The sequence below is a fragment of the Coregonus lavaretus genome, assembly GCF_964263955.1.
Source record: "Coregonus lavaretus genome assembly, chromosome: 17".
NCBI lineage: Eukaryota > Metazoa > Chordata > Actinopteri > Salmoniformes > Salmonidae > Coregonus > Coregonus lavaretus.
This window is the reverse complement of record NC_140004.1, coordinates 14,395,436-14,412,412: the sequence shown is the minus strand read 5'-3', so window position 1 is coordinate 14,412,412 and position 16,977 is coordinate 14,395,436. Positions and strand designations below refer to the sequence as shown.

Sequence of the window (16,977 nt, the reverse complement as noted above, 5' to 3'; positions counted from 1 at the left end):
TACTATCAGTTTAACAAACAGATATTTACAATACATCATGTTTACCTATTTAATCTATAGAACCTACTCTGATTATTGTAGTACAGGGGTTTTCTTTTTATTTCATATAAGCATATTGATGACATGAGCAAGGACCAAGTCTATGGCATCAACACAGTTCAAGCACAATAAATATTTGGGAATGTATTACTGCAAGTATGCACAACAAACAGAAACTGCAAGTGTATTTATTTGTCAATATAATTAACATTCCACAAGCCAACCATCGTCGTCTCCTCTCTCCCTTTTCACAGATCTACTAACTTCTATTCGGATACTGTTTAATTAATACATCTCTGTTGCACATAACAAAGGATTTGCAACCGTATAAATAGGCCTGTACGGTACTTGCCAGGCCCTGGCTGATTCATAGACAAGTCAGCTGTCATTAACAATGTCATCCTTGTGTTGGCTGTATAGGCCTACAGTGCCTTGCAAAAGTATTCATCCCCTTGGCGTTTTTCCTCTTTTGTTGCATTACAACCTTTAATTTCAATGGATTTTTATTTGGATTTCATGTAATGGACATACACAAAATAGTCCAAATTGGTGAAGTGAAATGAAAAAAATAATTGTTTCATATGTTTTCACTCCCTTTGCCCCTAAATAAGATCTGGTGCAACCAATTACCTTCAGAAGTCACATAATTTGTTAAATAAAGTCCACCTGTGTGCAATCTCAGTGTCATGTGATCTGTCACATGATGTCAGTATATATACACCTGTTCTGAAAGGCCCCAGAGTCTGCAACACCACTAAGCAAGGGGCACCACCAAGCAAGCGGCACCATGAAGACCAAGGAGCTCTCCATACAGGTCAGGGACAAAGTTGTGGAGAAGTACAGATCAGGGCTGGGTTATAAAAAAATATATGAAACTTTGAACATCCCACAGAGCACAATTAAATCCATTATTAAAAAATACGGCACCACAACAAACCTACCAAGAGAGGGCCGCCCACCAAAACTCACGGACCAGGCAAGGAGGGCATTAATCAGAGAGGCAACAAAGAGACCAAAGATAACCCTGAAGGAGCTGCAAAGCTCCACAGCAGAGATTGGAGTATCTATCCATAGGACCACTTTAAGCTGTACAATCCACAGAGCTGGGCTTTACGGAAGAGTGGCAAGAAAAAAGCCATTGCTCAAAGAAAAAAATAAGCAAACATGTTTGGTGTTCGCCAAAAGGCATGTGGGAGACTCCCCAAACATATGGAAGAAGGTACTCTGGTCAGATGAGACTAAAATTGAGCTTTTTGGCCATCAAGGAAAACGCTATGTCTGGCGCAAACCCAACACCTATCATCACCCCGAGAACACCATCCCACAGTGAAGCATGGTGGTGGCAGCATCATGCTGTGGGGATGTTTTTCATCGGCAGGGACTGGGAAACTGGTCATAATTGAAGGAATGACGGATGGCGCTAAATACAGGGAAATTCTTGAGGGAAACCTGTTTCTGTCTTCCAGAGATTTGAGACTGGGACGGAGGTTCACCTTCCAGCATGACAATGACCCTAAACATACTGCTAAAGCAACACTCGAGTGGTTTAAGGGGAAACATTTAAATGTCTTGGAATGGCCTAGTCAAAGCCCAGACCTCAATCCAATTGAGAATCTGTGGTATGACTTAAAGATTGCTGTACACCAGCGGAACCCATCCAACTTGAAGGAGCAGGAGCAGTTTTGCCTTGAAGAATGGTCAAAACCCCCAGTGGCTAGATGTGCCAAGCTTATAGAGACATACCCGAAGAGACTTGCAGCTGAAATTGCTGCAAAAGGTGGCTCTATATAGTATTGACTTTGCGGGGGTGAATAGTTATGCACGCTCAAGTTTTCTTTCTTATTTCATAATAAAAAATATTTTGCATCTTCAAAGTGGTAGGGATCGTGTGTAAATCAAATGATACAAACCCCCCCAAAATCAATTTTAATTCCAGGTTGTAAGGCAACAAAATAGGAAAAATGCCAAGGGGGGTGAATACTTTCGCAAGCCACTGTAATTGTGTCAGATACCCAGTCATACTAAATGTTAATGAAAATGTCAAAGCTTGTTTTGAGCTAGCATGGTGTTCCTTGTGCCTAGACAAACTGCTTACTGCGTACTGCCTACTGCCTACTACTGCTTATTTCTTTACATATGACAGGAAGTCTCAATAGGAAATGTAGCAACACAGAGAAAATGATGCAAGACTTGTGCTGAGTGACTACTCCCTATCTGAGTAAAAAAAAACACCCTACCCCACCCCCCAAAAAGGAGAAAGGCAAGTCCCCTCCTGATGCACTCCTGATGTTTTGGTTGACTTATTTTTTCAGTGGGACTATTTTGTTGTTTTGCTTTATCAATGTTTTGTAATCTATAGATTGTCAATCATTTATAAGCACATTCATAGATCACATCATATACAACCTTGCTGAAAGCTCCTTAAAATTGTCACTAGAAATAACACAACAACTGTATGTGACACTGACTGTTGTTGTAACTTATTAGGGTAAAGGTCATGTTAATTGGAAACTTTGGTTTTATAGATTCACTAGAATCTCTGACTTTCATATGCAGAAATGACTGCTGACGTAAAATGGATTAGCCATTTCCGCTCTCTCAAGATGACAGGAAGAACATTTCTCTGTTGGGCAAATGTATGCTGTTCATCACACTACTGCACTGTGGGAACTGCATTCTGTTCAAGAAGTGTATCAGAGTTGTCCTCATATAGACTGTCTAAGAACAAGGATGATAATAGGAACTGTATCCTTACACCTCTAAACCTATCCCAAACCATGAGCAAACGAAAACTGAGTAAGTTTTGTTTTTCTTAATAAATGTCTCATTCGCAATCAATACTACAGTATATAATAAGAAGGATCACAGAATGCAACAATCCTAGAGCTCTGGCTATTTTATGAGTCAGAGTTAGGGAAAGGGAGGATGCTCCTCATCTCTTAATGTGAATATTTGTAATGAATGAGTTCTATTGACTCTTGTTTCTCTGTCAGTTCACTCATTGTCTGCTGTTGCTCCACTTATAAAAACACTATTCAGGTTTATATGCTATTGTAAACAAAATCATAGATGGCTCATTGTTTTGTTTCAAATAGCATCTCAATTGAGCACTAAATGGAGACTGACGATGGCATACAATATAAAACCAACTCTTACTAAGACAAGCCAGCCTTCTATAGACAACAAAGGCATGTTTGTTGGTATTAGGGATTAGGTCATGTATTTGTGTGTGTGTGTGTAGTTTGAAGTGTATAACGACAGTAAAAGGTCATTATGTCATTTAAACTTGACCATCAGGACCAAAAACATAATTTGAAAATAATTTGAGTAAAGGAAATCTCTCTAATATTGTGCTGAAGATTAAAATCCTGATCAGATAGTAGGCTACATCTGTTGCATAATAACATGCTTATAGTTCTACTTCCTCAAGTTTCCCTTGATAACTCTCTCAGTGCCAAAGCTAGCCGTTCAGGTCCAGAGTACACCACCCTCTGGCCTAATTTGTCTCTGAAAAGTAAATAAATGACTAGCGTAAGGAACATTTTAGTATTCCTCTATTGTATCTCCCCCAATTTCTCCCTCTCCCACTCCTTTCAAAAACCCCTGAGGAATCCTCGTTATATTTAGCTGGAGGCAGGCTAGAGGCATTCAATATGCCTGCATCACGTTTTCATGCTCTAATGGGTCCCCAGGGAAGAAACATAATCAAACAACCAAAGAGTTCAGCTCTCATTTCAGAAATGAATCCGGTGAGGGATTCAGCATGCTCGGCTTGCATGTGAAAACATTCCAGGCATTATTGAGCAGAGAGTAAACAAATAATATTTTTCACATGATAAAAATTAAGAGAGAAATCTCAAGCACATACTGTACCACAGAACACCAATGTATCAGAATATCAAATGAGTCAAGGCAACAGTGGATACAATAAGGCAATCTAGCTTTCTCTCCCCAGGTCTCAAGTGGTTTGAAAGTCTGTCCAATCTCTCCATCCGTCGTTCATCAGACAAGACAGACTCCAAGATAACCTCAAAGCCTGATGGGCGCCGCAGTGACACAACTTTGGGGGCCAACTCAGTTGATGACATGGATACCAGCCTCCACAGTCCAGGCTATGCTCGCTCCAGTGACATGTACACACACGTAGGTACCGTGCCTCGAAAGGAGAGGCAGAAAAGCAGCAAGGGGTCAAATAAAAAAAGGAGTAGCAAAGGTGAGATCAGTAGAGGGCAGAGCCAGTGTCAAGCTGGGGACTATGTACAAGATTCTCCTCTTCTGAGTGCCCTGTCTAGTGCCCATCTTTTTTCTTTAGAGAAACCATTGCCTGGTGGCCTTACAGGGAAAACACTGCCAGTGGTTCAGGCCCCCACCCACTCTCCCTCACCCAGCTGTGACACAGATACACTGCCATCCCGTAAAGGCTCATATGAGGTACCCAAGACCTCAGCACTTAATAAACCCTCAGGAAATCAAGATCCACCATTGACAAGTGAGGACCACTCAGGGGTCAATGCAGCCAGGACCAGGACCAATCCTTGTGTGCCTGACCCTGCCACTATGCCTTCCTCCCAGAGCACTCAGTACTACTCTGGCCCAGTGTCACCCACAGCGCTTACCAAGGACTTGTATGAGGTGATGGACCCTATTGTAGAGGTGGTCCACAGAGATACAGAGGAGAAGACACAGGATGATGAAAGCAGGACTCTGGGAGATTCACAGGGGATGGAGACATTTGACTGGTGAGAAACTGATTTATCACAACACAAGGGATGTGTGTGAGATGAATTGATACATTCTGTAGCCTTTATATTTATTTTTCAAAGAAAATATCGAAAATGTTATCTGTATCTCTGAATTCAAGAATTTGTAACTGACAGACATAGGTTTTGAAGAATGGAATGACTGTACTCTAGTGCCATATGTTATCCTGCAAAAGTGGTCTGAAGTGAAGTTGCATTAGCCAACCTACACTGTAAAACCATGAAACATGTGACATGTATAAAAATTAAACATCAGGCATTTCGATTTGCCAATAAGTGTTCTCACCTTAAACACACGCGTTTAGAATGCAAGACTAAACATGATAGTCAGCTTTTTCCAGTGAGTTTCCAACCAAGAAAACGCCTGTATCTCCTAAGTGTTCAGATTTTAAACACTAGTGTTTACTTTCCCATCGTCCTGTTTAGAGTGCATTCAGTCATTAGAAATGCCATGCCTATTAATCAGATCAGTGTTAGGAATGTCTGTCACCTTACCTACATTTCAGCACAACGGAACAGGACATTTGATTCAACAAATATTTTCCATCGCGTGGTGTTGCTACGCGACTGTGTTGAGTTCATTTCTGTTAACTCTCTGAGTGGAAATGATTTTTGGAGGGGACCATTATCATATTCACCTGCATGCTTTGTTGCAGGTTGATTTTTAGAATCGTTTGTTTTAATATCTATGTTTCTTCATGCACATTAATTGATTGATTAATTTATCTTATACTATACAAAGATAAATAACTTACATTTTTCTAAACTAATCCAATATGTAAGGGGTTGGACTTACTGAGAAGGTTGTTCCAGTTTAGATGGCTTAGGTAGTCTTGTTTTAAAAGTCCTTCACCATAGCAGGCATTCTGAGTGCAGGTTGTGGGTGATAAAATATTCCAATTATTGGATATCCTCCCTCTGGCTGGATTCCAATAGGCATGAGGAGTTTGATGTGGCCAATGAGCCAGGATTTTCTGACCACAATATTGAGGATTACTAGGCCATATGAAATGTATATGTGGTCATAAAGGATTTACTTTTAAATGAAACACGTTCACTTAGGCAGTCACCTGGTGAAGGCTCCAGGAATATAAATAATTGAATGGAACAACCACAGTCATGGGTGTCACATTCAGTTAAAAGGCATGCTGGGAAATATGCAACTATGGCTTTACACCCAACAGTGTTAAAACAACACCCCCTCGAAGTGTTACAGAAAAGTGTTTAGTTAAGTGTTCAGATCCTGAACACTTGGTTTGACAGTGTATCTGTTTCTCGAGGTGGGACGTATAATTAATCGTGTTCAAAATTGGATGTGCCCATAAGCCTACATTTGAAAGGTCTTGTAGAATAGCAAAACGATAATTCGACTCCGACAATAATAATCATGGGCTGAAGGTTCCTCCCCTGCACTGTCTTTGCGCTCAGCGCGTGGACGGGAGCAGCCTTTGCTCCTCATGTATTTCAGTTCAGTTCAGCGCAATGACTTGAGATCCTAGACTGCTAGAGATGTGCGAAACTCATGCTATAGGTTACGGTTCGATTCCGTCTCGAGTATTTACTACCATGGGAATAAGGTCAGATTTCTATATTTCTCATGATAACACAATTCCACCACTTCATGGTGGATCTACGTTTGATGGATAAATTCAGATTCTAGTTCATAGGTTGTTTATTGCCTTGACTGCATAACTTAGTCATGTTCTCTCTGAGCACTTTCGTTTGTAAACGGTTTGTTTTTATGTTTTGGACATTGTAACATTCACAGATGTTGCATTAATGTCATTTTGTTACATTGTAATAACATCTTGCAGTTGCAGCCTTCAGCCTGCACACTGCACAAACAACTAATGCATCCGAGTTAATTATATTCAATAGCTGCATGATGTCCTGAAGTGACTTACTGCCACACAGTATATCTTGATATACATGAATACATCTATTTTCTTATGAAACATTAATAAACCATATTGGCATGAAATGTTCAGCTTCGGACAGTGAGCTCTAGGTTTAATGTCCTATGGTAGCCTCGCCTATAGTGGCTGTTTGTCATTTGGGGAGCGGGGGAATGGGTTATGTAATGTGTATTGCTTAAGGAATTTGGACGTTTTCCTGCATTTCAGCGAAAGGATGACATTATTATTGAGGCTGGCCAGTGCTCTTTGTCCAGTGAGTGGCGACCATACAGTCTATGGTCCAGACTGACTTCTGATTGTCCTAACAGTTAGTGGAAGTGATTGATCTCTCAGCCAGTTGAACTTGACCTTATGTTCCCTGACATTCCCCTAGGCCAGGGGTCCCCAATTACATTCAGCCGTGGGACGATTTTTCCTTGAGCCGATGGTCGGGTCTGAAACATAGTTCTAAATAATTTTTGCACTGCAAATTTACCACAAGAATCCCAAACAGATATAGTATTTGAAAATAATAATTTAAAACCTTGATTACATTGGGATGCGATCACATATGCCTCTCTATTTATGCATGGGAATACTTGGGAACAGATTTCCTAAATTAAAATCACTTTGAGCTAATTTGCTGGTTATTTTGCAGAAATGTCCAACAACAAAAATCACCCGTGGGGCTGCATATTGGGGAACCCTGTCCTAGACATTATGTGCAGACCGGGATTCCACTGCCTGTTAGTCTATAGAAGAGAGGAAACAATATTGAGCTAAATGCCGCTGGTATAGATGAAGTATGGAAGCAGATCAGGGGTCATTTTACTCTCTATGCTGAGGTCAATAGACAGCTTGTCAATAGTGATTAATTTTGCCTGATCATGTTCTTCTGTCAAGTGCAAAGCCCCCTCTTGCCTTTTGGGGGTCCTCTGCAAGATTTGGTTGCAACAGGGGTGGCAGGTTCCCCTAACGGCCGCAGGGCCTTACGCTCAGCGCGTAGTCTCCGTATAGGCAGAGGCGGCTTTGGTCAAGTGTCTTTAGTGTAAAGCTCTAAACTCTAGACTCACTCAAAGGATATAGCTTTCATAGTCATGAGTGTGATCTGTGAAACCTCTCTCTTTCCTCAATTTTCCTGACAGTGACACTGCTCTATCATAATCCGTGACATAACTTACTTAGTGTGTACTCCTTATGTATATGGGCAGTGTACAATGTTAAGTGTTTGCAGGTCATAATGTATGAGATGCTTATTATTGTTTTGAGCCACAACCCACATCAAGGGGCTGTGTGTGTGGGTTTGTGTGTGTGTGTGTGTGTGTGTGTGTGTGTGTGTGTGTGTGTGTGTGTGTGTGTGTGTGTGTGTGTGTGTGTGTGTGTGTGTGTGTGTGTGTGTGTGTGTGTGTGTGTGTGTGTGTGTGTGTCGCCCCCATACACAGCTGCCTCATGACTGTTGGATGACGTTAGTTTATGCTGTAAATATGGCTCTTCATCTAGGGAAACCCATCCGGCCAAGTACTGAACAGGGAGGTTCCTTGGCTCAAACTGAAATGGCAGTCAGAGGAGCTTGGCTTTATTAAGCATCATAGGAAAAAGGGAAATAAGTCTGCAGATTCTTCTTCTTGTCAGATAATGAAAGATAGTTCTGCTGCTGGTTTTTGTCATCATTATCTCAGTCTGTGTTATTGTAGTTTGAGACCCCTGTGGGCCATATATGTGTGTTTGTTAGTGAATGTATCTTTAGCTGGAAGGAAAGAGAGGGGGGAAGAATGGTATGTGGGGGAGGACGAGGAGCAGCTGTGTGTGTTTGTGTGTGTGTGTGTATGCGCGCGCGTGTGTGTGTCTAAAGAGATTGAGTTCATGGGAACAAGAGGTCATGTCTCTTGACAGTACTCTTGTAGCTACACTCTTGGCTGAGGAACAACAGAAAGTCCAAAGTAACACTTTTCAAAAGCTCCTGACATGCCTCACGTCTTCCATTATAGTTTTTGTTTAATGTAACAGGCTGTTGCTGGGAGTTGTCATATTAGGACATATCTTGAAGGTATTGCAGATTTGAACTCCTACTAGATTGTTATGTAATAGGCCTATTTCCCCTAGTGGAGGCACATAGAGGATGGAAGTACATACACAGAGGACAGGGCCCTGAATGCTGTGTCATCCCAATGAAGAACATATATTTCCATTCTAACATGATGTTTTCCCCTCTCTCTTCCAGCCAATTGGATCCCATTGATAGCAAATGCGAATATGTGAAGGTAAGATCTTTTACCTCCTCCTCACTACTAATCTAATATGGATATTTTTATTATAAATGGTTCTTTTGAGACATTCTCTCGAACATAAAACTCAGAGGAGCCTGCTTAGCATGGCAAAACTTCCTATAGAGTGTGTTGTTTTTAGAATCCCCTCTCTTGCTGTGTTTGTGTGGAACCAGGAGAACTGTGGTGGGGATCACAGTGTGCGCAGCGGTCAAGCTCTAATTGAATTAGGATCGGTGACATAAAAGAGTTGGGAAGCCTGCTCATTCCAGAGGAATAGTTTAGAGCTGACTGGGTAACTGTGGGCAACTGAGCCTGATCTGGATATGACTGGTTATGCCTAGTGGAGAGGGAAAGACTGAAGGAATTCAGATACATTCACTTGTTATCATTGGATCCTCTCTAACTTGACAACCATACAATTTTATGCTTTATTTTATCAATATATATTACATATAAAAAATTATATATATAAAAAAAAGTACAATAAAAATACTATTGTAAAAAATAATAACATTTATAAAAGAAATAAAAGAAAAGTGAGTTACTCCCCCCCCCCAAAAAATAAAAATTTAAATAAACACTTGCCAGCAGCATACCACCGTGCATCCCAATGTTGGCTTGCCCCTGAAGCTAAGCAGGGTTGGTCCTGGTCAGTCCCTGGATGGGAGACCAGATGCTGATGGAAGTAGTGTTGGAGGGCACTCTTTCCTCTCGTCTAAATGTTTTTGTCCCATGGCAGTGATTGGGGACATTGGCCTGTGTAGGGTGCTGTCTTTCGGATGGGACGGTAAACAGGTGTCTTGACTGTCTGTGGTCACTGAAGATCCCATGGCACTTATTGTAAGAGTAGGGCGTTAACCCCGGTGTCCTGGCTAAATTCCCAATCTGGCCCTCATACCACCATGGTCACCTAATCAACCCCAGCTTCCAATTGGCTCATTCATCTCCTGTAACCATTCCTCAGGTTGTTGCAGTAAATGAGAATGTGTTCTCAGTCAACTTACCTGGTAAAATAAGGGTTAAAAAACATTATATTTAACTGTTTTTGTATTTAAAATAACACTTTCCCTCCTTGAAATGCGAAATTATCTTGATGCAACAAACCGGTATGTCATTAATTAAATCCAAAGTATTCATGAGAGTTCTAGGTCTGTAGGTCTCTTCAAGTGTTTTTGGACCAATGCCAATCAGCCTGATTTGCACAAGGTCCCATGGGACAAACCATTCAATAGAGGGAAAAGTTTTTGTTTGAGAAAACAACATGTCACCTACTGTAGGCGAAGGCTTGAGAAGGGAACAGTCGTTAGGACCAGTAGATCCGCCCATTTAAAATGAATTCCAAGAAACATTTAAACAAGTGGTGATTGGAGGGTCAGGGTGCTTGATCTACTGTATCTGGGAGACTGTGTGTAAAGAGGTGACAGAGCTTGGCTGACTGATGGCTAAGCTACACAATAACGTTACCGCAACAACCTGCCCAAGACTGCGCTCTGGTGAAATGCCAGTGTGGGAATACCCAACTTTTCTTCTCTACCCTTCCCTGCTTCACTCTATCTACTGTATTTCACAACAGACTAACCGGTGGAAAGGCTGCAAAGTGACTTGTTTCCACTGTCTGGTGCTGAATCTACGTAGATAACTGTTGTTTCACAGGGGTTATGAAGTAGATTTTTTTTTTCATCTCTTCTCTACGTCTTACCTTTGCTTCCTATGTCTTTTAAGTTCTCCAAGGAGAGGTTCTGGTTGGACGTCCCATCTGAGAAGCTGCGCAGAGAGCTGGAGGAGGAGCTGAAACTCAGCAGCAGCAACCTGCTGAGCCACGGCTGGTACCATGGACACATCCCCTGGGAGGTGAGGCTCCCCTGCTCCCTCAAACGCACGTACCCACGCATGACATTCTTAATCATCTCTAGCTCTCCTTAACTGATGTGTCTTTGATTGGCAGGTGTCAGAGACTCTGGTGTTGCACCATGGTGACTTCCTCATCCGAGACTCTCTCTCCAGCCTGGAAGACTATGTGCTGACCAGCCGCTGGAACCACAACACCCTGCACTTCCTAATAAGCAAGGTCCTGCTTCAGACCAGTGAGACCTACACCCGGGTCCAGTACACCCTGGAGGGAGAGGCCTTCGACTCCGTGCCTGCTTTGGTTCACTTCTACGTGGGGAACAGGATGGTTTTGACTCATCAGAGTGGGGCTCAGATCCACAGTCCCGTTAATCGTACATTACCACTACACTACTTGGAGGCAGCCTTCACTCTGGCCAACCACAAGGGCTATCTGAACTCTCCCTCCTGTCAGAAAGAGGCTCTGGTCAAGAGCCGGAGTGGGAATGTGATGGACAAGATCTGCCCGCTGAGGTGAGACTTGTTCTCATCTGCACTGTCATCTGTTCTTTTGAATACAACACCAGTTTGGCTGTGAGCAGTGAATTTATGCTTCAAATATAGTTTGTTGATTTTGACTAAAGGTGTGTGTGTGTGTGTGTGTGTGTCTACAGCCCTTCTACTGTTCACCACAGGGAGGCAGTCAGGAGCTGTAGCTTCAACTTGGATCAGATTGAGAAAATCCATCAGCCCTCTTCACCTATTGGAGAGAACCCACTCCCTTCACCAATCAGTGAGTTTAGAAACACGTATGGGGATGTTTTTGTGCAGCAAAACATCACCAGCACTACATTCACAAGATCAAAGATATGCACTGTGAGAGTGCCACATAACAACTCTTCAATTGCTTCCCAGTGACTTACGTTTCAAATAAAAAAACCTCCATGGGAAAGGACTGACATAATATACTTACATTTGTATTTATTTAATTGTTTACCCTTATTTTACCAGGTAAGTTGATTGAGAACACATCTTCATTTACAGCAACGACCTGGGGAATAGATACAGGGGAGAGGAGAAGGGGGATGAAGTGTGACATAGTGTGATATTGTGTAACTCATTATTGAGGAATTTCCTCTGCTTGTATCTGAAGTCAACCAGCAGCCCAGGAGTCCACATGTCATCAGAGTGCCAGGGGTGGCTCCCTCTCCATCTGTCTCCAGACGCTCCAGCAGCAGGACCCAACCCTTTCCTTCACCCTCCCCCAACAACAACACAAAACAGACCACCAGAGTCCAGGCCTCCCCAACCCACATATATCTGATTCCAGACACAGATAGCAGCTACAGCCAGCTCTGTCCTGCCACCCCACCAGCTCAGAGTTATGTGAAGCGGCTGTGTGCGGAAGAGGAGGGTCTGAGTGTTGTAGACCCTGTGAAGGAGGAGAATGTGTATGAGGTCCCTATAGTGGAAACAGCCTCTGCCTTCCGGCCTAGTAGGTACCAGTCCCCACTGATGCCCAAGGAGAACAGGCCCCTGGAGGTGGGGGTGCTGAGGAGGGTCAAGGAGCTGCTAGCCCAGGTGGATGCCAAGACAGCGGCTAAACACATCACCAAGGCTGACTGCATGGTACTGACACACACACATACACTCCCTCATTGTACAACCCAAACACATCCTTTTCTTACCATGTTTCTGGTCCTCAGGTCGCCAGGATATTGAACGTGACTCCGGAGATGCAGAGGAAGATGGGTGTAAGTTCTGGGATGGAGCTCCTGACCCTCCCACACGGTCACCAACTCCGTCTGGACCTGCTGGAAAGGTGAGGACTGGCATTACTTTTCACATTGCTTTACACGCTTTTTGGTTTTTTTCCTGATTTTTTGCTGTGTCTGTGTCAGCTTCCTTGTATTTATAAATTCACCAGTTTAATTGAAGTCTTTGTAAAGTCTCTGTTTTCTCTGCACCTCGACTATCCCCCTATCATCCAGGTTCCAGACCATGTCCATCATGCTAGCTGTGGATGTGCTGGGTTGTACTGGCAGCACTGAGGAGAGAGCTTCCCTGCTGCACAAAACCATCCAAATGGCTGCTGAGCTCAAGAGCAACCTGGGCAACATGTTTGGCTTCGCCGCAATCATGAGAACCTTAGAGCTGCCACAGGTACAGCACATATGGATGGGCATTGGAACTGGAGAGTTACTCATACATAACTACTGTAACTGTAGTATGTGGAGCAGTTTACAATTAGGGGAGGTAAAGCATGAGTTATATTGATCAGTGCATTGATGAGCATTTATCTTCTTTACCTCTCAGATCTCCCGTCTGGAGCAGACGTGGATGGTGTTACGCCAGCGACACACAGAGGGCGCTATCCTCTATGAGAAAACCTTGAAGCCTTTCATGAAGCGCATGAACGATGGGAAAGGTACTTCATTCTAATTTCTCCCCAATTACATTTAGCCTACATTCCCTAAATAGTCTCTTTCTTTTAACTAGAGCCTAGGGAATAGGGTGCCATTTCTGACACACCCATTGTCTCACCCCTTAAGAGCAGTGAATGCAAACATTGACCTTAGTGAGAGTATACTGTATGTCCAATGCAATGCCTAATTGACCTCTTCCTCTCCTCTCTTTTTTAGAGAGCTGTGCATTATCCAACACATCTTTCCCCCACGTGGTGCCCCTCCTGTCCCTCCTGGAGAAGAGTGTGGCGATGGCAGATGGGGCGGAGCCGTGGGAGACGGTGGAAGCGGGGATGGATGTGGTGATAAGTCATCTGGCGGTGGCACGTACCATGGCACAACTGGGGGGCAACTACTGCTCCAACGCAGAGAACAAACTACAGGGTAAGAGGGTGGGAGTAGGTCTTTGTACTATGTTCACCAGAACTATATTGAGATACAAACTTGAAATACAGACTAAAACTATGTTTAGCTATAGACTAAATCTATGTTGAAATACAGACTAAACTATGTTTAGCTATAGACTAAATCTATGTTGAGATACAGACTAAAACCATGTTGAGATACAGACTAAAACCATGTTGATATACAGACTAAAACCATGTTGATATACAGACTAAAACCATGTTGAGATACAGACTAAAACCATGTTGAGATACAGACTAAAACCATGTTGAGATACAGACTAAAACCATGTTGAGATACAGACTAAAACCATGTTGAGATACAGACTAAAACCATGTTGAGATACAGACTAAAACCATGTTGAGATACAGACTAAAACCATGTTGAGATACAGACTAAAACCATGTTGCGATACAGACTAAAACCATGTTGCAATACAGACTAAAACTATGTTGAGATACAGACTAAATCTATGTTGAAAACAGACTAAAACTATGTTTAGCTATAGACTAAATCTATGTTGAAATACAGACTAAAACTATGTTTAACTATAGACTAAATCTATGTTGAGATACAGACTAAAACCATGTTGAGATACAGACTAAAACCATGTTGAGATACAGACTAAAACCATGTTGAGATACAGACTAAAACCATGTTGAGATACAGACTAAAACCATGTTGAGATACAGACTAAAACCATGTTGAGATAGACTAAAACCATGTTGAGATACAGACTAAAACCATGTTGAGATACAGACTAAAACCATGTTGATATACAGACTAAAACCATGTTGAGATACAGACTAAAACCATGTTGAGATACAGACTAAAACCATGTTGAGATACAGACTAAAACCATGTTGCAATACAGACTAAAACTATGTTGAGATACAGACTAAATCTATGTTGAAATACAGACTAAAACTATGTTTAGCTATAGACTAAATCTATGTTGAGATACATACTAAAACCATGTCAAGATACAGACTACAACCATGTTGAGATGTGGACTAAATCTATGTTGAGATACAGATTAAATATATGTTGTGATATTAAGTATTTCATAAAAGTTTGCCACCACGACACCAACACAATTTACCACGTATATGAACACCATATTCATGGTGTTGTTGGATATGTATGAATTAGATTTTAATGGTGATTTCTTTATGTTGTTGTGTGTTGTTGTGGACATACAGGGTTCCAGGAGCAAGCTGAGGTTCTAGAACTCTTCCTCACAGAGTTCCAGATGAGGTTGCTGTGGGGGAGTCGGGGGGCGGTAGAGAACCAGGCAGAGCGATACACCAAGTTTGACCAGGTGTTGACTGCCCTGTCCAACAAACTGGAGCCCCCCATTCAGCACAGTGACCTTTAACCCCAACCCTCATTGGACTTGAATGGGTCTTTATCTTGCCTTTGTCTCTTGAAATGAGAAGCAACTCCAGTCACGTACTCAGTTTCAACTGACATGGCTGTACCAGGAAGACTGAGTCAGGACATTTTCTTTTTCTTTATGGTTCTCTTAAGAGGCGCTATGAGATGGCTTAAGTTCATGGTTCTGTGTAATAAGGTAGGCTACTGATGCTGCTTTATCATTTCACATAAAAATGTGCTTCATTACACAGACTTGTGCTGTGAAATAGTAAACAGAGAATCATGCTCTGTTTGCATATGGCCTGTCCAAGGTTGTTGCTGCTCCTTTCAATATAAAATACCACCATTATAGAAATGCTTATGAGGCTGTGCCTTATGTATGAGAGAATAATATGAAGTAGATTTGGTCATGTCTTTGCCAGTATCAATAAATGTTGCTCTTGTATGTTATAATAAGCCTGCTTATGAAGGCTGCGCCTTACTTATGAGACTAACTAGCTTATAACAAGAAGGAAATTGTGTTCTTTGCTCAGTAGCACTAAGTGGGAATTGTATTTGTTACATTAATCATGGTACACAGAGAGTGCAAAGAGTGCATTCAGTCAGGTAATATTCATGGTCAATCAAGACTTGCATTTCAAAACCTATTTAGCACATCATAGTAAACTCTGTCGTGTGTACATTAACTTATACTCTAACATTACTTACATTAAACAGAACATTTACTTGCTTATAACTTATTATAAGTCAATATGTTTGTAAGATATGTAGGGAAAGTGTTAAAATGAATAATGCCACTAGTATTTGTTGTCCTAGTTCTGTGATCAGTGATGAGAGACAAGAAAACCAACCACTACTGCTCAATCATGTATGATACTGTATACATCACTATGCAATACATATTTACTTATGGTGCTATTCACAAAAATGTGTCTTTAACTTATGTTTAGCATTAGTGTATTTGATCATTAATTCGATCAAGCTGCCATTACATCAGAACATGCTTTGATAGGGTCAGTTATAAAAAAAATGCACTGATCTTAGTTCCAAAGGTGCAAATTATTTAATGATATGTTTGTAATCCAAGCCTATTTGTCCATGTATTCAATGTAAATGTAATGGATATATTGACTGACCTGACCATATGATAAACCCTCATTCTATATAGGTGCTATAAAACAGATATACACAGAAATGTTGTAATATAATTGAATAAAAATCATTTATTGGTGTTGGAACATGTCTTCTTTATCATACGAAGTCAACAGTAGGAAGTTGTTATCAGACCAACAGTCAAATTTTATTGTCATCATATGTGCTTACCTTGCAGTGGCGGTCGGTGCCGTTTAAGATGAGGGAGGCCGATAATTTTTGTTATGAGCATGGCTGTCACGTTCGTTGAAGGACGGGTCAGACCAAGGCGCAGCGTGAAAGGCATACATGTTTATTACAATGATAAACACACGAACAAAAACAACAAACCAACGAAACGTGAAGTCCTAAGGCTAAACACAAAACAAGCCTAAACCGGAACAAGATCCCACAACTAACGAGTGCCAATAGGCTGCCTAAGTATGATCCCCAATCAGAGACAATGAGCGACAACTGTCTCTGATTGGGAATCACACCCGGCCAAACATAGACATAGACTAGAATGAAAACATAGAAAACACAACATAGAACACCACACCCTGACTCAACATACCAGAGTCACATAAGTCAGGGCGTGACAATGGCCTTATTTCTATTAGAGCATATTGGATGACTGTCATTCATATTCCATTCACCCAGCTCAATGTAACATCGATAGGTTTAGGTTAATACATGATACTCCAATTTTCCCTATACCCATCATGAGGTTGCTACAACCTAGCCTATGAATGAAAGTTTAGAACGTAGGTGAACAGGTCAAGAGAAGAACTTGAGTAATCAAGGTGACAAA

General features: G+C 41.7%; 1 protein-coding gene across 1 annotated transcript; it reads left to right on the top strand.

Annotated features, from left to right (window-relative positions):
* The first annotated feature begins 2,763 nt into the window (after nt 1–2,763).
* LOC311144476 (SH2 domain-containing protein 3C-like) lies at nt 2,764–16,270 on the top strand. Its single transcript, XM_084180500.1, has 12 exons — nt 2,764–2,835; nt 3,995–4,778; nt 8,916–8,955; nt 10,684–10,812; nt 10,907–11,322; nt 11,463–11,581; nt 11,942–12,417; nt 12,495–12,610; nt 12,780–12,951; nt 13,105–13,216; nt 13,431–13,637; nt 14,861–16,270. Exons 1-12 carry the CDS (start codon nt 2,817–2,819, stop codon nt 15,034–15,036), a joined length of 2,766 nt encoding a protein of 921 aa, XP_084036626.1. The 5' UTR covers nt 2,764–2,816; the 3' UTR covers nt 15,037–16,270.
* The last annotated feature ends 707 nt before the right edge of the window (nt 16,271–16,977 follow it).